We start from the raw sequence: 26,612 nt of genomic DNA, 5'->3' as shown, positions 1-26,612 counted from the left end.
AATTATTTAATTATATAAGGTGTTTTTAATAATTAAAAATACAATGTATGAGTTTTGACAACGAGAATTCAACTAGTCCTATATGAATGGTGATTTTAGAAGGGTTATAGTATGATTAAGATTGAATCATTGAGAGATAATAAATATATGTTATAAAAAAATTGATAACACACAGCACAAGAAAATCTAAACTTAGATTTTACCCTTCGTCTCTCTTCTATCCTCAAATATTTCTACCACCTTGAGAAACAAGGCTCATGGTCGAGCCACCCTCCCACCACCGTGCACAGCCACTGTCGCCATTAGAGTTCCGAAATTTCCGCAAGTTGATCTCAATGTAAAATTTCGTCTATTTTCTAATGCAAATTAGACGAAGAATTTAGTCTTCAATTGTAGATTTAATTTGGAAGATTGAATAAAAGAGATTTCCGGTAGATCGCTCGTAGACACTCACAAGAAGGATTATCTTGGCTAATCCCGAAATAGTTGTTGTTGCAACATCTTAGAATGCAAAAGTGAATACAATTAGACATTTTATACATGGATTTGAATCATACGATGCCCAAAGCATGTTTTGAATGTCAAAGTTAAAAATTTTAAACTTTCATCACGAATTAGGTACGAGACAACGATACTCCAACACTTAGAACTTTTTAAATCTATTTCTTGTCAAGAATATATTTCATGTCAAAACTTTTGTGTAAGATATATCACTTGTCAGTTTGGCTCGCAAAAAGTTCGAACATGTTCGAGTTCAGTTTGAATTCAATAAACTCAAATACGGATCATATATTTTTCGAACCAGCTCAAAAAACTCACAAATAAGCACGTTTCGTTTATACTTCTAGTCAGGACTGCATCAATTACACTAATTTTTGTTGCCCATTTTAATAAATTTAAAATTCATAATATATGTCTTGTAATTCATCTAGAGCTTGTCTCGACTTCTTCTAAAGAATGTCACAATAATTCAGTCAACCCACTCACAACTTGCAGAAGGAATGACATCTAAAATTTCCGATTTGCCGATTATTTTTCTTTTGAGTTGGGAGTGATGATTGCTTTGTTTAGTTTTTTAATTTCTTTATTATTTCTGGGAGTATATTTATATTATGTGTAATTGAGAATACCACGTTCCTAAATACTATTTCAATTTACATAAAACCTCATTATAGTAAACTCATGTGAATTTTCGACCTGATCCGATTTGATACATGAAAAATATTATTTTGTTATGAAGAAATTTTTTGTAATATATGCAAATTTTAATAAAAATATGTTAAAAATATTATTTTTTACGTTAGTCATAATTACAATTTTTTTTTTTTTTTAAATTTTTTTATTAAAAAGGCGGATGATTTTGGAACTGGGTCTAAAACCACAGTAATCCGAGCGGGGGCTTATCTATTTGAGCAAAGGCGGAGTTCGCGATTTGCTGCTCTCGCTTACCAAATGCACTCATGAATCCGAATGCTCTCACTTCATCACTTCAGAATTCTCTATTCTACTTCGAAATCCATGGCTCCGCTAGGCTAAATCCCAAAATCATTCGCTTCAGAAGTCACTCGTTCAGATTCCGGCCGTTTCCAATCACCACGCACGCTGTTCCGCTTAGATATGTTCAGTCATCTGTTGTTAGTTGTTATATGGTTGGCAGCAATGGCCGACAGCTGAAAATCCCATCTACTTGTACAAAACTTGATAAAAATGAACAGAATGGGATCGACGTTGCCAAACCAATTGCTTATGCGTTGTTATGTGTTGTTCTGGGATTTTTCTGTCCTGTTTTTGGGTTTCAGAAACCAGCTTTTGCCGCCGTCTCTTCACCTGCTGCGAGTGAATTATTGTTGCCGAAAGAGAATGAAGAAAAGGGTCACGAGTACTCGAATTTTACTAGGAGGTTGTTGGAAGATGTGGGTAGGCTGCTCAAGATGATAGACGAGGCAAAAAAATCGGAAAATGAGGATTCTTCCGCGAAAGTTAAGGAGAGCTTAAAGGGTGTTAAAGCTACTAAGAGGACGTTGCAAGAAGAGATAATGGATGATCTTAATGCAAAGTTGAAAGTTTTGAAAGGGGAAAAGGATCAGCTGATGAACCGGTCCGAGGAAATCGTTGATAAATTATTTAAGGCGAAGAGGGAGGAAGAGAGTTTGTTAAGGAAAGCCAAAGGTGGTGGCGTAAGTATTCAGAAGTTGAGGGAGGAAAGGATGAGTTGGGAAAAAGAGTACAATAGCACAGGGGAAAGGATCGATGAGATTGAGGATTTGATATCAGGGAAGGAAACCATGGCCCTAAGCATTGGTGTGAGGGAGCTCTTGTTTATTGAGAGAGAGTGTGAGGCATTGGTAGAGGGCTTTATGAGGGATATGAGGAAGCGTGCCACTCAGAGGTAAACCGTGAATTGCTTTAAACTAATAAAGCCTGACGTTGGTGTTTCATGAAATTTACCAAGAAAATGATCGTCAATGTTACTGTGTGATTGTTAAAATGTTGGTTTGCATGTCTTTTATATATTGGTGATTTGTACAAAATGATGAAACATAAGTAAATCATCAAAGCATCCATTGATAACAGAGGATTTTTATTGAATATATGATGTTAACTTGTTATCTTTTAACTTTAACAAAATTCTCCATATTGTTTACACATATTTGGTTTTATCAGGCTCTCGATCCCGGTAGTTTTCCCACCCTTCCCATTTATATAGCAACCATAGAACAATTTTTTTTGTTATGTAACTCATAAAGACGCCTCGTCGAAACAAATTTTCTCCACTAGTTGAAGAACTCCTGGCTACGCCCCTGATTACAAGTAGGACATTGCTAAAGTGTGAAAACAATTAGAAGTTAGAACTGGATTTCAATCACATCTTGGAAGAGTTGTTTCATGTTTCAGTTTAAAAATGTGTATAAATCAGCGTGCAGTGAATTATAATCTGTAGCTACTGCATTGAGTTTTAAGGCTATCAATCTTGTATCTCATCAGTCCCAGGTCTTCAATGGAAGAAGAAACTTTAAACAGCTTATTTTTATATTGTTAAGCACGTTGGTAGCTCCAATGATATGCATTGACTTTCTTGTAAATCTACCTTTTTGAGACCATACATTTTAGCAACAAATAAGCTTTTTTCTGTACCTGTGCTTGGGCATGTCTACCACATGGCTTGGTATAAGTAATTTTTTAATCATAGAAACTTCTATGGCTTCTCCCCTTGCAAGTTTTCAGGAACAATATTTTCATATTAAGTGTAATTGTTGCTGTTTACAGTTTCAAAATCTTCATAGGAGTGATAGGTTACAATTGCATTTCTAGTAGTTAGGGTCTGATCCAACTGTTGCATCTTATTCTTCTTTTGGTGTCTTGAGTTCACAGTTCTTCGGCATCCCCTGTTACAAAGCTCTCTAAAGGTGAGATTCAGAAACAATTGCAACATGCACATAGGCAGTTAAAAGAGCAAATAATTTTACCCAGTGTTCTGACTAATGAGGAGAGGGATTCTCTTTCGTATCAAGATGCGACTGATTTTGCTCTTCGAATTCAGCAAGTGCTTAGAGATTCAAAGGAGATGCAAAAGAGCCTCGAAGATCACATCAAAAAGACTATGAAGAAACATGGTATAGAAAGACGTTTTATTACAATCACACCCGCAGATGAGATTGTCAAGGGTTTTCCCGATATTGAGTTGAAGTGGATGTTTGGAAGGAAGGAGGTGATAGTTCCAAAAGCAGTAGGCCTCCATTTACTTAGCGGTTGGAAGAAATGGAGAGATGATGTTAAGACTAACCTAAAAAGAAATTTATTGGAGGACCCTGATTTAGGTAAAAAGTATGTGGCTGAAAGACAGGTAAGGTTTTCTGAAAATTTTCCTTGGATAACTGGAATTTTAAGTTCACTTTAAGTGTTTTTACTTGCTCACTGTGAAAAAATGCCTGCGATTCAATAAACGTTCATGCAGCTTCTAGAAGTGGTCTCTTTTTCAATATAAATGATAATATGGAATATGATCAATAAAAGTTGTTTATCACATTTTATGTAGGTGGTCAATTAATCTCTCCCTCTCAATGTAATAGACCTTAAAATCTTATTCTGAATTGAAAAAGTGTGATATTGTTCCAATTCATACGATCATGCAATTTCTAGTGTTGTATCTATCTACAAACCAAACTTAAATTGCATGTTTACATGCTCATATATTATGCTATCAACATATGAAAGCAACATTTCATTATTTGTCATGGTTGTGTGTTTTACTAATGAGTGTTTGTTACTTTTTTTAATGAATATATTTGTTCTAGAACAGTAATAATATTTATACGTCGATGATAGTTTTCGAGCCAAAATAAAATTTTATTCAAAATTTATATATTTTGAACAAATTATATATAATGTGTATCTATATTCAGCCTGTATGAGCAGTAGTTAAGCTTATGTCCCGTTTAGCTATTTTTATAGCACAATAATAGAAAAGTAGCTCTTAGGCTTTTCTGCAATTCAAAACTTTTGAGTTGACCCATTGTCATTAGCTATTTAATACATAGGCAGCCAGCCAGCCTAATAAGTTGTCCAAGTGAAGACCTTGAGTTCAATTCATGAAGTTAATGTAGTATTTGCAAGTAGGGGAATGGCAAAATCTGAGTAGATAGCAATTTTTTAATGACCTAAATTTTGTTCTCGGATTGTTATATGATGTAGAATGGTTAAACAATTATTTCAATTATAATTTTTTATAGAACAATATGACAGACATTATTAGGAGAAATACTTCTCTTACTGCGAAGGCAATGTCCGGGCGTGTGTGCGATAGATAAATCAATCTCCCGACCAGTCTTTGATATCTTCCTGTATCCATTGCAAGGCCATTGTTGATATCTCCTAGCTTCTTATTGGCTTCTATGGGTGTATCTGATGGTTTGCATCCATTCATCTCTGTCTCCTTCAGGAGGTCAAGAATTTATTTTCTTTGAGACACCGTGATTCTCTTTTTGGACCTTGCTACTTCCATTCCAAGGAAATACCTCAACTGCCCCAGGTCCTTCATTTCAAACTCTCTTGCCAAGCTTTTCTTTACCCCGTTTGTCTCTTCTATATCATCACATGTCAATATTATATCATCAACATAGACAATTAACACTGAAATCTTTCCACTATTGGAACTTTTTGTGAAGAGGGTATGATCCGATTGTCCTTGACAGTAGCTTTGGCTTCTCACAAACTTTGTGAACCTTTCGAACCATGCTCTGGGAGGCTGTTTCAGTCCATAAAGTGATTTCTTTAGCTTGCACACTTTTGGTCTAAACTGATCAGTAAATACAGGTGGTGGTTCCATGTACACGTCCTCTTCTAGATCACCATTTAGAAAGGCATTCTTCACGTCTAGCTGATTTAGTGGCCAATCAAGATTAACAGCAGCAGAGAGAATGACTCGAACTGTATTAAATTTCGCCGCTGGAAAGAAAGTTTCTGTGTAGTCAACCCCATATGTTTGGGTGAAGCCTTTGGCAACCAACCGTGCTTTATACCGTTCCAGAGATCCATCAGAGTTGTATTTTGGGGAAAATACCCACTTACACCCTATAACTGATTTTCCACTTGTTAGGTCAGCCATCTCCCGAGTAGAGTTTTTTTCCAGAGCTCTCATCTCCTCATAAATCGCCTCTCTCCATTCAGGGATTTCTAGAGCTTCCTGTACATTATTAGGAATGTTGATGGCATCTAACTGAGAGACAAACGAACAATATGAGGGTGACAGCTTTTTATAAGATACAATGTTTGAAATTGGGTGTTTTGTGCATGATCGGGTACCTTTTCTCAGGGCAATGAGAAGATCAATGTTGTTTTTAGGAGTAGTCAAGGCATCATTCTGAGTTTCAAGATCCAGTCCACGAGTTGACTTATGGCATTGTTGAATGATAGGGTCTCCTCTTTTCTTTGCATCCTTCTTCCTTGTATAAACCAATCCTTTAAACTGTTTTTCACCTGTCTCCGCTGTTATGTCGGATTGATTAAAGTTTGAAATTTCATAGTTTCCTAGTTTTATATCAAAGTCAGGCTCGGTTGAGTGGTCATCATCTTCATTATCTTTAGACTCTTTCTGAAGATGCGGCGCGTAGAAAGACTTGCCTTCAACGAATGTTACATCCATGGAAATAAAATTTTTTTGGTAACAGGGTCAAAGCACTTGTACCCCTATTGGTTTGCAGGATACCCAACAAAAATACATTTTTGTGCCTTTGGATCCAGTTTTGAGATACCATGATCAAAATTATGAACAAATGCTAGACTGCCAAATATTTTTAGAGGGATTTTAGTGAGAAGACGTGTATTGGGAAATTTTTTTTGGAAAATGTTTACAGGGGATTGAAAATTCAAAATCCTAGATGGTAGTCTATTTACCAAATAGGTGGCTGTTAGAACTGCTTCTCCCCAAAGATACTTAGGCACTTTGGTTTCAAAACTAATTGCTCGAGCAACTTCAAGGAGATGTCTGTTTTTTCGTTCAGTCACACCATTTGTTGAGGTGTACGGGGACATGAGCTATGGTGAATTATCCCTTGTTCTTGGAAAAACTTGTCAAGTATATTGTTAAGGTATTCCCGCCCATTATCACTCCGAAAAATTTTGATCCTATTGTGGAATTGAGTCTGAATCATTTGGAAAAAATTTTGAAATGTGACCGCTGCATCAGACTTATCTTTCAAAAAGAAAACCCAATGATGTGAATGATCATCAATAAAGGACACAAACAACGTTTTTACTTTGCATGGGTCGCAAACATCACTGTGAATCATTGTAAATGGCGTGGACTTTTTATAAGGTTGAGATGAAAAAGTACCTCGATGATGTTTGGCCAACTCACAGAATTCACAATGCAAAGTAGAAATATTTTTATTGATAAATGAAAGTTTGAAAAGAGTCAAATACTCTGAAACACTGCTGTGTATTTATCCAAAAAACTCTTCTACTTTACACTTGTGTTTACAATCCTTATATAGCGATACCTACGTAACAAACCTAGATAACATGATATAACTACCTCCTAAATAATAGGATTGTTTGTTACATAGCGATAAGACTAAATCTACACTGTAACAAATAATTAAATACACGCTAACACCCCCCATCAAGCTGGACTGTACAGGTTGTACATTCCAAGCTTGGTTACAAATTTTTCAAAGGTTGGCTTGAACAAAACTTTTGTTAAGATGTCAGCCGTCTGTTCTTCGGTGGAGATGTGTTTCACTGTGAGAATTCCTTGGTCTATCTTTTCTTTGATGAAGTGTCTGTCAACCTCTATGTGCTTAATTTTGTCATGGTGAACTGGATTGTGGATAATGGAGATCGCTGCACTGTTGTCGCAGAATTCTAGAATTGGCCCTATAGCCTCCAACTCGAGTTCTTTCAAGAACATTTTTATCCATAAGCCTTCGCATGTTCCAAGAGCTACTGATCGTAGTTCAGCCTCAGCACTACTTCTAACTACAACGTTTTGTTTCTTACTACGCCACGTGACCAGATTCCCCCAAACAAAGGAACAGTATCCGGATGTAGATCGTCGATCTCTTGGAGATCCAGCATAATCAGCATCAACAAACATCTGTATATCTCACTTTCGGTCCTTCGAAACAAAATGCCTCTACCCGGATTCCCTTTTAGGTACCTTAGAATTCTGTAGAGGGCCCTCATATGAGTTTCTGAAGGAGAGTGCATAAACTGACTTACACAACTAACCGCAAACCCAATATCCGGACGTGTATGTGAGAGATGAATCAGCTTGCCCACTAGCCGTTGATAACTGCCCTTGTCAACTTGTTTGTCATCTGAGTTAATTACCAATTTCAGATTTGCGTCCATTGGAGTATCAACTGGTTTTGAGCCTAACATACCAGTTTCTTTCAACAGATCGAGAGTGTACTTACGTTGAGACACTGAGATGGAGTCTTTGTTCCTAGCAATCTCCATTCCGAGAAAAAATCTGAGATTACCGAGGTCCTTCATATCAAATTCCCTTGCTAACTCAGCTTTAATTATCTGCATCTCGAGTTTGTCATCCCCGGTTAGAACAATATCATCAACATAGACTATTAAAATAGTAATACCGGTTGACTGTCGTTTGTAGAACAGCGTGTGGACAACTTGAGCCTCTTGAAACCTTGGCTTTGGACAAATTTCATAAATCTCCCAAACCAAGCTCTTGGTGACTGCTTGAGTCCGTATAAGGACTTCTTCAACCTACACGAATTACCTTGGTTATTGCTGGTGTTGAAACCAGGAGGTAGGTCCATGTAAACTTCTTCTTCTAATTCCCCATTTAAAAACGCGTTCTTCACATCAAGTTGTAGAAGTGGCCAATCGAGATTAACAGCGAGAGACAAGAGAATACGTATGGAATTTATCTTAGCCACCGGAGTGAAGGTTTCTTGGAAGTCAATACCTTGAGTTTGAGTATATCCCTTTGCGACGAGCCTTGCTTTGTGTCGTTCAACAGTCCCATCTGAATTGTATTTGATGGTAAATACCCATTTGCAGCCTACTGATTTTTTATCTTGTGGTTTCTGAACAATTGTCCAAGTTTCATTCTTCTCAAGAGCTTGCATTTCGTTTAAAATAGCTTGTTTCCACATGTTATCACGCCATGCTTCCTCAAAGTTCTTTGGAATCTCTGTGGTGGCTAGTTGAGATACAAGGGCCTGCATAGCTTGTGACAAGTGTGCATAACCGAGAAAATCTGAAATGGGATGGTTAGTGCAAGAACGTTTCCCTTTCCGTAATGCTATAGGAATGTCAATTTCAGAGATTGTGAGATCCTTACCAGAAACCGGGAGTTGTGCTTGGTCATGAGAGGTGTCGGGTTCTTCTATTTGCTGCAAGTTTTTTTTTCTCTCATAAAATCTGTCATATGGCTGTATTTTTGTAGTACCAATTGGATTTGAAGGAAGCTTTGGGAGATTTCAGGGGGTTGATTTTGTGGGATTTGTTGGGGTAATATTTGGTGGATTTGGTGCTGATATACTAGGATCAGGTTCCTGAACATGTGCTTTACGAGAATCAGGAATATCTTTCAGTAGAAACTCCCAGTCCACTGTTGGAGAGTGATTTGAATCCCAGAAAATGTCATGATCTGCTGCATTTTCTCAGAAATTTGCGACACTAATTATCCCCCCTGAAGCTGATTTATGGGATAAAATGCTTGATTTTCAAAGAATGTGACATCATGTGAGATCAAATATTTTTTTGTAGATGGACAAAACACACGATATCCTTTTTGTGTGGAAGAATATCCTATAAAAATACAAGGTAAAGCCCGCGGGTCAAGTTTGCTCTTAGTGGGACAAGTATTGTGGACAAATGCCTTACACCCAAATACTTTAAGGTCTAGTTCTGAGTATATACGTGAAGTTGGAAAGGATCTAAGAAGGGTTGACAAAGGTGTATTGAAACCAATGACTTTTGATGGTTGGCGATTAATAAGATAGCACGCAGTTAAGATTGCGTCCCCCCAAAAATGTTTAGGAACATTAGCAGTGAATAAAAGTGTGCGTGCGACTTCAAGAAGATGACGATTTTTACGTTCGGAAACTCCATTTTGTTGAGGTGACTCAACACAAGAGCTTTGATGTAATAGACCATTTTTTGTGATAAATGCATTCATGACAGAGTTGTAGTACTCAGTGCCATTGTCAGTACGAAAGACTTTAATGGTTGTGTTAAATTTATTTTTTACCATGGTATAAAATGAAGAAAAAATGTTTGGAACTTCCGATTTTTCTTTAAGTAAATAAACCCATGAGACACGAGAATGATCATCAGTAAATGTAATAAACTATCTTTTGTTTGAATGAGATGCAATCCTCGATGGACCCCATAAATCGCTATGAACAAGCGAAAAAGGACGTGAGGGCTGATATGGTCTAGGAAAAAAAGGAATTTTTTTGTGCTTTGAAAGTTGACAAATATCACAATCGAATCGTTCATTTTTCAAGAATAATGCAGGAAACAATCGTTGCAAATATTGAAAACTTGGATGACCTAAACGACAGTGAAGGAGCTTTATTTGTTGACGCCTAGAAAGAGTAGAGGAGGATCCAACAACCGCCAGATGTTTATTTTTCGAAGAATCACCTTGCTGAAAATAGTAGAGACCCGAGCTTTTCTCAGCATTCCCAATCACTCGGCCCGATCTCTGGTCCTGAAAAAAGCATCATGAAGGTGAGAAAATAGCACTACAATTCTGATCCATTGTCAGCTTGCTGATGGATAATAAATTACACGAGAAACCAGGCACATAAAGGACGTTTTTCAAGCATAACGAGGGACCGAGATAGACTAAACCAGTCCCGTGAATGCGCAAGGAAGAACCATCAGCAATCTTAACAGTGCGAGGACAAATACTCGGAGAAAAAGTAGTAAAAAACATTTTGCTACCCGTCATATGATCGGAGGCGCCTGAGTCAATTATCCATGGAGCTTTTGATGGAGCAGAAGTTTGAGTTTAAAGGATTACCGGTTGAGGCCATAAGAGAGGCAGTAGGAGTAGATGAGAAAAACTTGCTTAATTGATCAAGTTGAGCATCAGTGAAGAGGGCAGGAGGCGGTAGAGCCGTCGCGGACTGCGTAGATGCCGTGTGACCTGAACTGTCGCGCATATGCTTAGGAACCCAGTCGGCTGGCTTCCCATGTAGTTTCCAACACTTTGATTTTGTGTGATACGGTTTGTGGCAGTGATCACATCAAGTTGTTGGTTTCTTGCCCTTCTCATCACCTGCCCGGGCCGCCATAGCCGATGAATCAACAGGTGAAGGCGCGTTGGGGCCAAGCATTACAGATTTGCGATGTTCCTCGCGACGTACTTCAGCAAAAATTTCATCGAGAGATGGTAGAGGTTTCACGCCAAGAATTCGACCGCGAACTTCATCCAAGGTGGGATTGAGACCAGCAAGAAAATCATATGTGCGTTCCTTCTCTAGCATGCGACGATGGAGACGTGCATCAGCCGGATCTTTCCAATCTTGAGGTTGGAACAGATCTAATTCCTGCTAGACACGAGTTAGAGAATGGTAATAATCAGAGAGACAGCCATCAGCTTGACGGAGATCGCGAGCTCTCGTCCTTAAAGCGAACATCTGAGACGAGTCTTCGAGGTCTGAATAAGCCCGTTTGACAGCGTCCCAAATGGCAGAGGCCGTCCCGTACATGAGATAGAGTTCTCCGATCCGGTTTTCCATGGAGTGGATGAGCCAGGACATGACTAGAGAATTCTGGATGTCCCAGGCAGCAAACGAAGGGTCATCCAAGGGTGGAGAAGGGATAGACCCATCGAGATATCCGAACTTCCCTTTTCCACGAATGACCATCTGAACGGATCGAGACCAGAGAACGAAGTTCCGGCCATTAAGTTTGTATGCAGTGATGGCGCCGGAAAAAGAATTATAAGAGTGAACGGTAGTGGGAGCTGTGAGGGAGATAGGTATAGAGGTTTCCGATGCTACCTCTGAATCATTACCTCCCGATACTCCAGCCATGAGTGCGATGGAATGCATTGTTCTCAATTCAATGAAACCGCCTGGCTCTGATACCATGAAAGTTTGAAAAGAGTCAAATACTCTGAAACACTGCTGTGTATTTATCCAAAAAACTCTTCTACTTTACACTTGTGTTTACAATCCTTATATAGAGATACCTACGTAACAAACCTAGATAACATGATATAACTACTTCCTAAATAATAGGATTGTTTGTTACATAGTGATAAGACTAAATCTACACTGTAACAAATAATTAAATACACGCTAACAATAAACAACTCGGGAAACATTTTCTTTAAATAAAAAAAGTTCGGATGACTTAACCGACTATGCCATAAGAAAATATCATCGACATTTGAGTGGGAAACAAAAGTGAGACACTCGTCTGGATCACGTCTGCCAAGGAAGGAGTTGGCAGTAAGAAAGTAGAGACCACCATCCTGTTTAGCGTTGCCAATCATCTTCTCCGAGGCCAGGTCCTGAAATTCACAATGAGAGGACAAAAATATGACTCGACACGTAAGATTAATGGTGACTTTGCTGATTGACAAGAGATTGTATGAGTGGGAACATGTAACACATTTGTAAGAATCAAGGACGAGGAAATAACAACGGTTCCTTTCTCTGCAACAGATGCAACAGAGCCATCAACAAGTTTAACGTTTTGGTTTCCTGCACACGGAGAATATAAGGAGAGCACTTGCGATGAACCTGTCATATGATATGTTGCTCCAGAATTCAGAATCCAGAATCCAGACACTGTTAGTGGTCGAATTAGCAATATTTGCACAAGGATAAATGCATGTCTGGGCCAATGAACATGAGAGTTTGGGTTTATCACGTCTAGACTCAAACAATTGGAATAGTTGCTCTAACTGATCCTTGGTGAAGGGAAGAGAAGCTGAGGAGGTAGAGGGCAGTCCAGAATCTCCACCACCTGCTTGAAGAGCTCGACCACCAGTATTCGATCTGTTGGTGCCAATTTTTTCTTAAGATGGGTTGGTTTCCCATGTATTTTCCAGCATGTTTCTATAGTGTGCCATGGTTTTTTGCACTTTTTGCAAAATGGTCTCCCATTTGACCCCGTCTCTCGACTTACAAGGGCCGAACCTTCAGACTCCATGGTGTGTTCCGAATGTTTCGACATCTCTTGGTGTCGAGTTTCTTCTTGTCAGACCTCGGAAAACACCTCCGAATGTTGGACAGAGGTTTTCGCCCATGTACACGTCCTCTAACCTCATCCAGATCTTTGTTTAATCCCCGAAAGAAAGACAAACATCCTATGTCTGTCTAGTTTTGCCTTGTAACGGGTACAGTCCTTGCTACTCTCCCACTCATTTGCATCAAGGAGGTCCAATTCCTATTATAGAACTATAAACTTGTTATTGTAAGTTGTGATGTCTTTGTTACCTTGTTGCGTCTGCCATACCTGAGTATTTAACTCGTACAATTGATAGTAGTTTTCAGAATCAGAGTAGGTCTCTCGGACCGCATTCCAAACCTCCCGAGCCGTGGGTAAAAATATGAATGGTTTATCGATTGTTGGCTCCATCGAGTTGATCGACCATGCTGTGACCAATGAATTCTCAGAACACCACTGCTTGTATCTTGGGTCAGTCGAAGCTTCACTTCGCCGTTGACAAATCCTAGCTTTCCTTTTCCATCAATCGCAAGTCGGACTGACTGTGCCCACTCCAGATAATTTTTCATTCAATTTATGGATCGTTATCTGAAGAGAAGAATATGAGAGTGTGACATGTGATTGAGTTCCACCGTCAATGCTTGAACCGGCGCCATAAATGATTAAACTCTGTCAGCTTATTCGTCCAATTTGCAACTTTGAATTTGATCTTCTCCCCGGCATCATCCACGGGCTCCGATAGTATGGTAGTGTTTTCTCGATTTAAACAGTCACTCATTTTGCGGATTACTCATCCGCTTCTATTGTAACACATCTATTATAATAATAAAGTTTAGTTTCCTATCAGAAAAAAAAAGTTGTGCAAAACTGAACAAAAGTTTTGTAATGTACCAAACAAATCTCATTGAATCAGTGTAAGCACGGCTGTAAACGTTTGAAGAAAGTAATTATTATCATTATTTGTTTTTGCAAGTAACCTCTTTGTTTTGTTAGTAACCTTTTTGTGTGGATTTCAACAAAAAAATGTATTTTGTAATGTACTCAACAAATCTCGTTGAATCTGGACCAGATTGTGTGCAATGATATTACTTCAGAATCAGTTGTCATTACATTGGTTTCCGCCTCATGCTCATCGAAGTAGGGTCTGCAAGCTAGACTCGCAACAATTCACTTGTAGTCATCTGAAATATGTATGTACTTTGTAGAAATGGCTAACACAAACCAAGTCCTTCGTGCCTTTATCCAACATTCGATGTGCTACATGGCTTAACTATGCAAATGAACCAAATATGTAGCTCTCTTCAAAGAGAAATAAGCAATTAGTTATGTCGCGAGCTACAGGTCACCTAGCTCGCCACAACTGATGGGTTGAATGAAAATCGTCTTGATTCTTTTCTTTTGTTCGAGACCAATCAACCATCGTATTTGACTATGTCTTCTGGATTAATCTTTCTTCCCTATTTTGAAAGAATTGAGGGAGAAATTTCAAGGCGCCCAAAATATGGTATTTGGTTCTTGGGTTGATGTTTGCAGTGTGAAGTTGATAGCATTTGCAATATGGTATTATGTGATGAAAGACTGGTTAATCTTTGCGGACTAATCATTTAAAAACCGTGGGGGAGTTTAAACCGTCCTTAATTAACTCCCAATGCTTTTCTGTACATATTTTCCAAATTTGTATCTTGTATATGACATCATGTGAATTTTCTTATTTCTTACCTGATTTGTGACGTCAATTTTAGGAACGCATTCTTTTGGATCGGGATAGAGTGACATGTAGGAGTTGGTTTAACGAGCAATGGAATAGGTGGGAATTGGATCCAGTAGCTGTTCCTTATGCTGTATCCAAAAAACTTGTGGAGGGTGCTCGAATAAGGCATGATTGGTCTGCCATGTATGTCACACTTAAGGGGAATGACAAGGAATTTTTTGTAGACATCAAAGTTGGTACTTTACTATTGTTTTCATTCCTTCCACAATTGATTTTCCTTAAGTGATTTCTTTCGATTCTTATCATGTTATCAAGTGTTCGACAGGAATTTGAGATGCTGTTTGAAGATTTTGGGGGTTTTGATGCATTGTATTTGAGAATGATTGCGGCTGGGATACCAACTGCAGTTCAGCTGATGTGGATTCCTTTTTCAGAGTTAGATTTGAACCAACAATTTCTCTTAATATTGACAATGTGTCGTCGCTGCTTTACTGGATTGTGGAGTAGCAACACTGTTTCAAATGCAAGGAAATGGACCCTTGAAAAAATAGGAAATATCAACGATGACATAATGATGACGATTGTTTTCCCTGTTTTGGAGTTTATTATCCCTTATCAGGTAATTCCTCATTGTCATTGTGGCAACTGCCATACCAAACTCAAATAAACTTCTGGTTGATCTGCCTTTCCATTTCTTTCCACGCAGAATGACTCTTTTAGCCGATTTACCATGTCCTTAATTTTTATGAATGCATTCTTACCTTTTTCATACAGTTGAGGATACAGTTAGGTATGGCTTGGCCAGAGTATTCTGATATATCAGTTGGCTCAACCTGGTATTTGACATGGCAATCTGAGGCTGAAACAAACTTTAGATTAAGGAAAACAGACGGGTTCCAGTGGTATTTTTGGTTTTTAATCAGAGCCTTTATATATGGATATGTGGTGTTTCATGTGATTCGATATGTGAAGAAGAAGATTCCGAGAATTCTTGGTTTTGGCCCGATGAGAAGAGATCCTAACTTACGGAAATTGGGGAGAGTGGTAACTTTTCTATCTTGAAGATACTCAATATAATTGTTTGCTATATGCAGGTGGCCAAATAGAATGTGTTTCAATGAAAAAATGAAGAACTTAAATTGTAAGTAAAAGATTAGCATTGATTCTAAAATAATCATTAGGATTGAATGGTCATTTGGATACAAATTAGAGACTTAAATGGAATACCAAGAATGACTCCAGTGCATTTAGATAATTCTGAGAATAGTTATAAAGCAATTAGGTTTCTAGTTCTAATGCAATCATGTAACTTAAAGAAATAATTTTGAAAATAACATATATAAAACTAATAATATGAATTGGAAACTTGTTTAATGTGTGTTTCATTAATCTCCTCTTTTTAAATAAAGAAACTCTTTTGGTGGAAAGTACTAAGAGATATCGGTAACATTGAAAATGTTGGAGATATTCATGTTGGTTAGAAGGTCAAAATTGTAGGCTTTAACCAATATTCTTGAAAACTTTGAAAAGTCCAATTTTTTTTGCTGTTTTTTATCGGAGCGATTAGTCATATCCCACCCAAATTAAAAGTTAACAGCAAATTTAATATGTATGTAGTAGTATGAGTATGGATTGTTCCTTATGGAAACATCAAATTTTATTGTGCTAAAATTTAAAACAATAGAAATAAAACAAGGGGTTTTTTAACAAAAAAATTAAATCCTAACAAGAAAAAAAAAATTAGATTTTAAGAAATAAACAAATTAGCATGCAATCAAAATTGCATTTATAAAACAACTAGTTAAAGCTAATCTCAGTTTTGGTCGACTCTTCCATTGTATTTTATTAACTTTATTATCGAATTTTTATTTTAATATTCATCATTGGGAAATACAAATTCTGTCTTGCTTTATTTTTAGTTAAATAGAAACATGCACTCTAATTAACCTTTATCGATTTAACAATATCATACAAGTGATAAAGATTTAATTTAATGATAACATTTAAAATTAGTAAGAATAATGAATCTAAATGACACAAATACAAGCATTTGCATTTAATTTAGTCAATTTTTTTTTGTGAATTAATAAATTTAATAGTAGAAATTATCGATATTAGTTGTTTCAAAAATTAGAGGGATTTAACATTTACGGATTCAATATATAGTTCAATTGTAGATTATATGAATCAAAACTAGTTGATCAGTCCAACAATCAAACGAATAATTTGAAATAATAAAAAATAGATAAACAATTGATACTCAAATATAAATCAACCTAACTCAACATCAAATTTCACACGTTAATAAAATTCCGTGGTAAATATTTAATTCTAATGCACTTGGACAGTTTATAAATTCTAGAAAATAGCAAATAGACATAATATAAATGGGAAATAATTAAAATTGTGTATATCTATCTCCTCGTCTCGAACAAAACTCGTCCTCAAGTTTGGTTGGTGCAAGAAAAACTAGTCTGGTGGAAAGTAATGAAAGATTGGGATTAGGTAAACCAAAGGGAAAACATTCTTAATTCTAAAAGATACTAACAATCTGTTTTGGAATAAGTTTGGGAATGCTTATTTCATTTCCAGCCCATTTTTGCATACTAATCTTGTCCTAACTTGTGGCTTGTTATTGGTATTCCTTAAACTCATCTTCTTTTGATTATTTCACATGTGGATATGTTCTACTGTTGCGACTGAGGATAGTTTTTCGACCATAAAATGCTGCCCAAATGGTTGAAGCAGATATTTTGATAATATAAAGACCCCATCTTAATCTAGACGACTAGCTGTCTTTGCTGTGTATATTTAAGAAAAAGCAGGGCTTAGTATTTCTTCAGTCAATAATTTATCAACAAGCGTATATGTATTAGTTTTTTTGCTCGTTGTGATTCACTAGTTACTTTATTATTGTTATTTAAATGCAATTTTGCAGAAAGCATATTTTAAGTTCAGGATGAGGAGAATAAAACGAAAGAAAAGGGCCGGTGTCGATCCAATTAGCACTGCTTTCGACCACATGAAGGTTATCATTCCATACCCAATTTATGTATTCAATTTTTCTCATTATATATGGATATTTTATATCAAGATACTAATATGTTTTACCTTTTGCTAATCCTAGAGGATAAAAAACCCTCCCATACGATTAAAAGATTTTGCGAGTGTTGAATCAATGAAAGAAGAAATAAACGAAGTTGTGGCATTTCTACGAAATCCTCACGCATTTCGAGAGATGGGAGCTCGTGCACCTCGGGTATGTCAGATACGACAAATGTGATAGTGATCTCTTGTTACAAAACGATGTTTCTAAATAAAAATTCATGATACATGTTTGCAGATACCGTTTTTTTCTAGACGCCTGTCATAAAAATCTATCAGGATGTTCGTGCTGGTGATATTACTGATTTATGACTTACAATTTTCATGTCTAGAAAGAAGGGGGAAATCTGGACCATTTTTTCACTCCATATTATAATTTTGCAATTTGAATTAGCATGCGTCCATGCTCCAACTAATAAATATTCACAATCATGGCAGTTGACCATTTTCATAGTGCTCTTAAAAAAATCATTTGCTACCACTTTGAAATAAATTATTCTCCTCTATTATTTCTGGAACAGGGGTTTCCTTTTGATTTTTTTGTAGTTTGTTTTGTTTTTGTTGCAAAGCCTATCATTTTGATATGGAGGATTATTCAGGATCTTGTAAATTATGTTAATTTATTAGTTTCATGTATCTTTTTATATAGATTTAGGTTTTTTAGTCTTTGTATAAGCCTTCATCTTCTCATTTGCTTAAAGAAAATATAAGTAACATTCATTTGACCCCAAATTCTCCTATTTTTCACATCACACCGTGGCCCTTGGTTGGACCCTAATGGTAGAAAGAAAGTGCGGTGGGAAACTACAAGACCATGGTGTTGCCATTCACTGTGGTTGTGTCACTACAACCAAAATTTAATGTCCTAATTTCTGTTTTTTGTGGCATAATTGTGGAGCAGATATTTTTCTTCTCAACAATATACAAGGAAACTAAGAAAAGAAGAGGTGTAACTGCCTTAAGTTTCAGAAGTACTCACTGCCATTTTCATCTAAATACAATTTACCCATTTCTTTTGCTGCAATTTCTGCCACGGTGTTTTAATTGTGACTATAGTAAATATTCTGAATATAATTGATTTTTGTCAGAGCTTGAATTTAAATGATGTGCCGATATTCTTTTGGTTCTGTTGTCTTATGCTATCAAATATTTTTCCATGACTGTATATATGCTCACTGCCTATGACTTTCCTGTGAATTTTAATCTCATGTGTCACAGGGTGTTCTTATTGTGGGTGAGAGAGGAACTGGAAAAACAGCGTTAGCTCTGGCAATTGCAGCAGAAGCAAAAGTCCCTGTTGTTGAAGTGAAAGCCCAGCAGCTGGAAGCTGGTCTTTGGGTGGGGCAAAGTGCATCAAATGTTAGAGAACTGTTTCAAACAGCACGAGATCTGGTGATTTATAGTCCCTTAAATAATTTTGACTAGGTTTGTGAGCTTTTTATATTGTCATGATCTCAATGGGGTTAATAGATGACATATCTGCTTTGATGCTGTTAAGCAAGCAAACTTGACTCTATTATTGACTGGAATAAGATCTGTGGCTTTACTATTATTAAAATCCTACCGTTTTGATATTTCGAGTAGCACTGACCTTTCTTAACGATGTTCACCTTTTTTTAATCGTATTTTATCTTTTGAGTGTACGTTAAATGCTCTGCTGATGATTGAGGTCTGCTTCAGATTTGACCCACCACATATTTTTCCATGGGCATGATAGAATTTTTATACCTAAGAGCCATTCTGGTTTTCCCATTGTTTGTTCTTTCCCTCAGTCTTATTCTGGCAACTTGATATGATTCAGTCACATATGATATTTTTCATCTGATGCTCATTTTACTGAAAAAATATGTATAGATTATGATGAATAATGTTCTATGAGGAAGTCAAGGATACTTCTAGGATAAGTTACTATTAATGAAATTTTCCGAGGTACTGGAAGTGCAACTAATGATTTATAGCATCCGTCCTATTTTACCCCATTTGACATGAAAATTCTTTCTCATCGCCAATACACGTTCTTGTTGATATTCCTTTTTTTTTCCTTTTCACTCCTTTTCTAACTTAATTGAAAACCTGTACTCTTAAATAATATTTATCGTTAGCTTAAATTCAACTTTTCATCCAATGAAATAATCTTGTATCCAGGCTCCTGTCATTATTTTAGTGGAAGATTTCGACCTCTTTGCTGGAGTCCGTGGCAAGTTCATTCACACTAAAAAGCAGGACCATGAAGCTTTCATCAATCAGCTTCTGGTAGAACTTGATGGGTATGTATTTCTTTTGTTGTCTCTCTTAATGCTGCAATAATTTATGATGTGAGCATTTTGGTTTTTTTATTAATGTTTTATAATAATTTATATTCTTGTAACCTTCACTTTTGCAAAGACTAATTTCAAATTGTTTAGGCAAGTTGAAAAATTTTTATATACTGTTTCCGCACAAGAATTTATTGTTCCCTGAGCTTAATATTACACGTTATTACTTTACATTTTATGAGTTATTGCAAGTTTCAGGTATATTTAATTGTCATTTGTCTTGTTAATTGTTAGTGTAGAATAGATTTGATTAGATTTAAATTTGATTTAGGTTTTCCTTAGTTTGTTATTCTGTTTCTTTAGGTTATTATGTTTCCTTAGTTTGTTATTTTGTTTCCTTAGTTGATGGAATCACATCAACTATATATTTGGTTTGTATATTGTTATTGTAGATGAATAAGAAAAACAGTCTGTATTGCTTCATGGTATCAAAGCCGATCTCGGTACCCTAGCCGCCTCTTTTCACTCTTATTCGTCCGGCAGTTCAAGAGCCCTGAAATTGTTATCCCACCGTCGTCTTTGGCAACCTTATCCTCAATATTTCTTTTTTTTTTGTCTTCGAGTGTATATTTTCCCATATGTAGGCAATTGTGACTTGGTGCTTTCATTATCCACCCTCTTATCTTGCTGCTCGGCTCCTTTGATATTCATGGATTGAACGGGTGAGCTGCTGAATCTTGTGACTTCCTTTGGAATGATCTTCCTCGATATTTTGAAAGCCTTTCCCCCCAACAGAGGTGCCGACATCGCACAATTTTCTGCTGGACCTGTTTGCTTATTCTTCAACTGCACGGTCCCCTGCAAGATCAAAGGAGTCTACCCGAATTCGAATCTCTATGGTCTCTCTCTTCAAGGGAATTTGCATCCTAGTGCAAACAAATCCTCCTTCCGTACCTTTCACCTTAATCTTTGCTGCCCTTAAGTCTCTGAAGAGTAATGTATACGCACTGATGTCGATCAAACCCTCGCACTGATCCCCGATGATTTTGAAAGTTTCTGTTGACCATAGATTTCATGGTAATCCAAGGATCCTAACCCAGCTGTTGCAGCATTTATCCACCGTATCAGCTGTATTGATATCCGGTCTCCATGCCTCAAAAGTCAAAGTCACCCATTGTCAAAGAAACCTCTCTTCAACTTTAGATAATATGAGAATTCGGAAGATTCGGAGGGCCACCATACCGCTTTGTTAGCTTGGAAGGGAAATAATTCAACTCTCCTGTTTGTGTATTTGGCAAGACCGTCTGAATCTGATCCCACGAACTGTTTACCCTACCTCTAATAACAATAAGTGCTTCATTCCACTTCCTACCCATCGTCGTCCTACCACTGCCCTCCTTCTCTTTCAGCAACCCTCGGCTAAAATCCTCCTCAATAATGCTGTCATCCCGGATTATTGTACTAAATCTTGTCTTTGTTGACCCGTACCCAATGGTAGGTAGATGCATTTTCCTCTGAGAATTCCCTGACAGTAGCTTAACCAAGGTATTCGAGATATTTTTCCACCCTCCTGAATTATAGCCGCTGGGAACAATTGTGATCTGCTTCTACCTCGCGAACTGAACTTGGTAACCTCTAAGAACCGTCCACGCTTGTTTGAGAATCGCTGTATAGTGAAGACCGCTGTCCTGCCCCTAAAACGAAAGAAGTCCGAGCCCGAATAAGGATTGTTGATGAAATCCTTGAATCTTAGACTGATTCAGCTTGCCTCTTCTCGGTCTAAATCCAGCAAATAAGTCGCGTTCCTAGTTTTTTCAGACCACCATATAGAGAAACCACCCATTACCCAATCTCAGAGTGAACACTTTATGTTCAATATTAATGACTTCATCCCTGGCTGCTTTCCTAAGGACAGAAGGTGCTCTTGTATTGGTCCATGCGTTCATATCCGTGCCTATGGGAAGGACGATGATTAGCATCGAGGAAAACAACAAAAGAATTCCGGTGGGCTGAAACCACTAAACTGGATACAGGCGCCTTCCAACGAGAATGCGCTTCCGTGAAGAAGAAACGTGAGCCATGCGAGCAGGGTGAAAAAGCGATCGAAGATGTTCAGGAAGGGAGGGTGCCGATTGGAACCGGGAAGATATCTGAGAAGCGTATGTGAGGAGAGAGCAGTTTTCTGATTTTTGGTGAAGGTTCGTCTCGATTCTGTTGAAATTGAACGTCGTTTTCCGGCGTCCGGCTGTCGGTGCCGGCCGGATTTTCAGGTGCGTTCGTCGGTGTTGAAAGAACGATGGTTGGTGATTGGGGAAAGGGTGTGAGCGATGGGGCGATTATCAGACGAGGGAGAGAGCATTTTGAAAAATTCTCTCTCTAGGGCTCTCTCTTACATTATTCAACATGAAATATTATGCACGACTGTATATTGTTATTGGTAGATGAATAAGAAAAACAGTCTGTATTGCTTCAGTTAGCTTGCAGAATTGGCATTTCTGAAGCCAAACTAGTCGCTGGAATGTTAATGTTTTGTGTGTCTGTTTCTTTGACTAGTGATTCGCCTTTAACTATGGGTTATTTTCATCGATGACTTAACATATAGTAAACTTTGGTCTTTTCATGTTTTGGTCGGTCATATTTCCATATGATTGAATTGTAGATTTGTATTATGGACCTTAATTTGGAACTTTATAAAGTTACATACCACATCTGCATGGATAACCCTTTAGATGGATTCCCAGCAAGTTTATGCAGTGTTAAACAGGGTCCAAGAAACTGAAGAAGTTTACATATCAGATAAATTGTATGTCCAATTGTTGATCATATTGAGGTGTTTCTTGAGGTGGCAATATTCACGTAGAGATTGTGGTATTGGAGATGCAGTAGATCGTCTTCAGGGAGAAGTGTTTGGATCACCTAAATTGATATAGAATTTTCTTCTGTTTTCTCACCTGCCATTCTGTCATGCATTTGTATTGTTTATTTGCAGGTTTGAGAAACAAGATGGGGTGGTTTTGATGGCTACCACTCGAAATGTTAAGCAAATTGATGAGGCATTGCAGCGTCCTGGCCGGATGGATAGAATCTTTCATCTTCAACGGCCAACTCAAGCAGAAAGAGAGAAAATACTACGTGTTGCTGCTGAAGAAACAATGGATGAGGATATCATTCATTTTGTAGATTGGAGAAAGGTGATTCAAAATACTTCTATGGGATGCTGGCCTTTCTTTTTATGCTTAAACTAAATAAAGTTTAAATTATGGTTTGGATGTTGACAATTGTTATACTTTTGTGTAGCCCAGGAGCAAAATGAAATAGGTGCTCATTTTTGTGGGTCCTTTGTGGAGACTTTTGCCAATTTTTCTGTCATTTGGAGACATTCTTGATTTTTCTTTCTTGGTTTTCTTTTCTGATCCTCTCCTCAGGCCTAACGAGCTAGTTTGACCAACAGATTGTTCCTTGGAAATTAAGGAAGCTTGTTTCTTACACGATTGCCTCGTCTATTTTCCTACTTGGCAATAGGGAAATTGATTCATGTGAATCTGGATTTTCTGGGAATCAAGTAGTACATATGCAATACAAAGAATTTGATGTTTATTTATGCCTAACATGAAAATTGAACATGGCTCTAGTTCTCAATGGCATAGCCAAAAGTACAGTTGTTTGAAACATTTTCATCAGATTTTATAGTTTTCGTAATGTATTCTTAGTGCATGATAGGAGTGACCATCAATGATCTTACCCATTCTATTTAATAAAGAGTTAGTTTTTTGTCACTTGAATCTGTTGCAGATAGTTTACTTGTATTTGAAAATTGAAGAGGAGATGATGACTCAGCATGTTGACACTCATTTTAGGCTTCTGGAAAATTTTTTATTTTGTATATACGTTTATTTATAACTATTTTTGTCCATTTCGGTAGCTTGATATCATGAAGAATAGCAACTCATTGCTTAAAGTTTGGCTGCAGTTGGCTAAGATTCTTTCTTTGAATGTACATCTAGTTCAAATTATATGTGAGTTCAGAGAAAAATGAATTCGATCATGGTTTGAGCATTTTCAGCAATTTTTTTACGCCGTTCATTTCCACCGAAATATTGGTGCCATTAGGCTTCTGTTTGAGGGTAAAATGTGTTCCTCATTTAAATACTGCTTTTGGACACAGATTGGTTTCCACTGATCCACTTTGGATTCACCCCATTTACCTATATTAGATAGAATCAATCTTGTAAAATCAAATTCTGGGACCCATTTTATTCGCTTGATTACATATACAAATAATTATTTTGCGTACTAATCATGTTATAACTCAATAGTTATTTATTTTCTAGGAAAGCAGCAATGATATTTATGTTTAACAAGGTTTTGGAACGTTACTGAATTTTCACTTTTTGTTTGAACTTGTCAAGGTCTAATTTTCATATCAGGCAGTTGATTCTACATATGTCTAGATTTACCGATCTCAATGTCATTATAACTCCATAGTTAAACAGCGAAGAGGATGCTTCATTTTATTTGAGATTGAAGAAATGTTTTCTGGAGAAAAGAGTTACTTTGTCCTTTGAGAGATGGAGGCAGCAAATCAACAGTGAAGAAGAAGTGTTTGAGTGATGTAACAGTTGGGTGAGATTATTGGGGATACTTTGGGATTTATGGTCGACTGATCTTTTCAAAAGCATAAGAGAGCAATGTGGAGGACTGTTGGACACCAGTCAAGACACTACTTTACTAAAAGAATTGTCGGCGGCCAAAATCAAAGTGGTGGGACTTGAAGGTGGATTCATCAATAGCGCCATGAAGATATTAACTCAGAGAGGACCTATGGTTATACGCATCGTTGTAGATTCCGTAAACGTAGCAGCGTATGACATTTATGAAAAACGATCTTATGCACAAGTCGTGGTTAATGGAGCTAAAGTGATGGCGGGTTGGGGAAGAGCGAAAGGTCTCAACGGAGCTGTTAGCAATCTCGTACCTAGAAGTGATACTCGCAAGACAGATACGGATGAACCCAAAATTCAGCAACTAAGAGATGAAGAAGGATTTAATGGGCACAATCAGAATGGTCAAAACTTGAGTATGGAGATCAAATATCAATGAAAGCACAAGAGAAAGAGAGTATGCAACAAAATTCAGAAGGACGTAATTGCGAATTTGAACCTTGGTATCGTGGTCGGAAATTCAAGATTCTTCAAAAGTTATGTCCGAAAGATGAGGCTGATTTTAAGAAAGTGGTGATCAAATCAGTGGATAATAAAACGACGACAGTGGTACATCATTCAAATCTTGAGGAGGAAAGTAGGACAAAAGAAAGAAAGTTTGAAATTGTTTGTCGTAGTAAGAAGTCCAAGGAACGTAATGATTCAGTTTCTTCAAGAGAGAGAAGCTCCGAAGATTATGTTCATCAAGGAAGGAATAGAGATGCTTGACGGTGAAGACGGCAGATGAGAGGATCAACTGACAAAGGACGTGATGGACAATGTATCAGACGAAGGGTGTGAATCCAGTGAATTTGAGAGCCATATTTCAGCAACTTCAGATGAGTCGACACAGTACTCCTTGGAATTCCAAGACTCGGGGGACTTTTTTGAATCATCTCCGAGTAAGGTTTGCAATGTACCCAATCCTTCTTGTCTTGATCAATCTTTTTTCCCTTATGTTCCTTTGTCGGTCTCAACGGTGGAGTTGGCGGGAGGGGTAGAGAATAAGGGAGGGGTGGGGATTACACTTTTGGTTGAAGAGCCGGGTCTGTTGGGGAACAACTTCTTAAGGCCTCAAGATGGGACGAAAGCAGAATGGGGAAGCGTGGGTTTGGAGCTGATGAAGGACAAGTTGGTGATAGAAAATGATTGTCTTTCTGAGATGGGTGCACAGAAAGTGGATTCCTCGAATGGAAAAGACGGCAGGAAGGACGGTGGAGATGAATAAATTTCGGTACAGAATAATTCAGAGGGGTGATTCAGTGAATCGATGAAAGTTTTTTCATGGAATATTAAGGGCGGAGGTTCAGCTAGGCGTAGGGGATTGATCCATGCCGTCCTAGTCAAAGAAAGTCCAGACTTAGTTATGTTGCAGGAAATCAAAAGATAGGTGGTGGATGGGAGTTTTATTGCAAGTGTATGGAAATCATGGTTTGTGGAGCGGGTTAGTTTACCTGCAGTTGGTCGGTCAAGTAGAATCTAGGTTATGTGGGATTAAAGGGTGATGTCGGTTAAGGATAACTTGATTGGGGAATTTTCGGTTTCAGTTCATATTCTTTTTTTTGATAGGAAACATGAATATTAATTAATAAAAATAGATAATTTTACAAAAAGAGCGGATGAGTGATCCGCGTAGAATAATACACGAAACATTTTTCGTCAAGACATTACAAACTTCCAATCCCTAACTACATCTGATATGGCCAAATGACTGAAATTTTTGAGCCTTGTTATCAACGCCGCAACCCTGAATTTGAGCTTCTCCCATACTTTAACGATTGAAGCCGAAAAGTCGTTGAATATTCTGTCATTCCTCTCGAGTCATAATGTCCAGAATATGAATTGAACGATCATATACCAGAATGTCTGGATAGTTTTCCCCTTGTGAAATCCCGGCTCTATAATGAACATGTCTTGTGCTCTTCTCGGAAAGATCCAACAAAATCTCAGCTCTTGCATCACCTTAGACCAAATGCCTCTGGAGAAAGAACAATGAATCAGTAAATGATTATGATTTTCTTCATGCTTATGACATAATGTGCACCGATGTGGGCTCAAAGCACAAGTCGGCCATCTTCTTTGCACCATGTCTGATGTCGGTAGTTTCCCCAAAGCCACGATCCACGAGAAAATTTGAATATTTTGCGGGATAGGTACTTTCCATATGTGAGGATGAGG

At 37.5% G+C, this 26,612-nt stretch overlaps 1 protein-coding gene and 1 long non-coding RNA gene across 2 annotated transcripts in view; both read left to right on the top strand.

Annotated features, from left to right (window-relative positions):
* The first annotated feature begins 1,366 nt into the window (after positions 1 to 1,366).
* Positions 1,367 to 26,612, top strand: part of LOC140989518 (probable inactive ATP-dependent zinc metalloprotease FTSHI 5, chloroplastic) — a 50,494-nt gene continuing 25,248 nt past the window's right edge. Inside the window, exons 1-10 of the mRNA XM_073458728.1 lie at positions 1,367 to 2,389; positions 3,373 to 3,844; positions 14,406 to 14,606; positions 14,700 to 14,993; positions 15,149 to 15,418; positions 17,313 to 17,402; positions 17,502 to 17,633; positions 18,698 to 18,871; positions 19,625 to 19,746; positions 22,724 to 22,925. Coding sequence (XP_073314829.1) covers positions 1,461 to 2,389; positions 3,373 to 3,844; positions 14,406 to 14,606; positions 14,700 to 14,993; positions 15,149 to 15,418; positions 17,313 to 17,402; positions 17,502 to 17,633; positions 18,698 to 18,871; positions 19,625 to 19,746; positions 22,724 to 22,925 — 2,886 coding nt within the window. The 5' untranslated portion in view covers positions 1,367 to 1,460. The remainder of the gene's footprint in view (positions 2,390 to 3,372; positions 3,845 to 14,405; positions 14,607 to 14,699; positions 14,994 to 15,148; positions 15,419 to 17,312; positions 17,403 to 17,501; positions 17,634 to 18,697; positions 18,872 to 19,624; positions 19,747 to 22,723; positions 22,926 to 26,612) is intronic.
* On the top strand, positions 6,898 to 9,473 carry LOC140990363 (uncharacterized). The gene is made up of 2 exons (XR_012177639.1): positions 6,898 to 9,019; positions 9,050 to 9,473. It is a non-coding gene; the product is annotated as an uncharacterized lncRNA (long non-coding RNA).

Source organism: Primulina huaijiensis, chromosome 12, assembly GCF_012295235.1.
Source record: "Primulina huaijiensis isolate GDHJ02 chromosome 12, ASM1229523v2, whole genome shotgun sequence".
In the NCBI taxonomy this organism is placed as follows: Eukaryota; Viridiplantae; Streptophyta; class Magnoliopsida; order Lamiales; family Gesneriaceae; genus Primulina; species Primulina huaijiensis.
The sequence above is the reverse complement of the archived record's forward strand: the minus strand, read 5'-3'. Positions and strand labels throughout refer to the sequence as shown.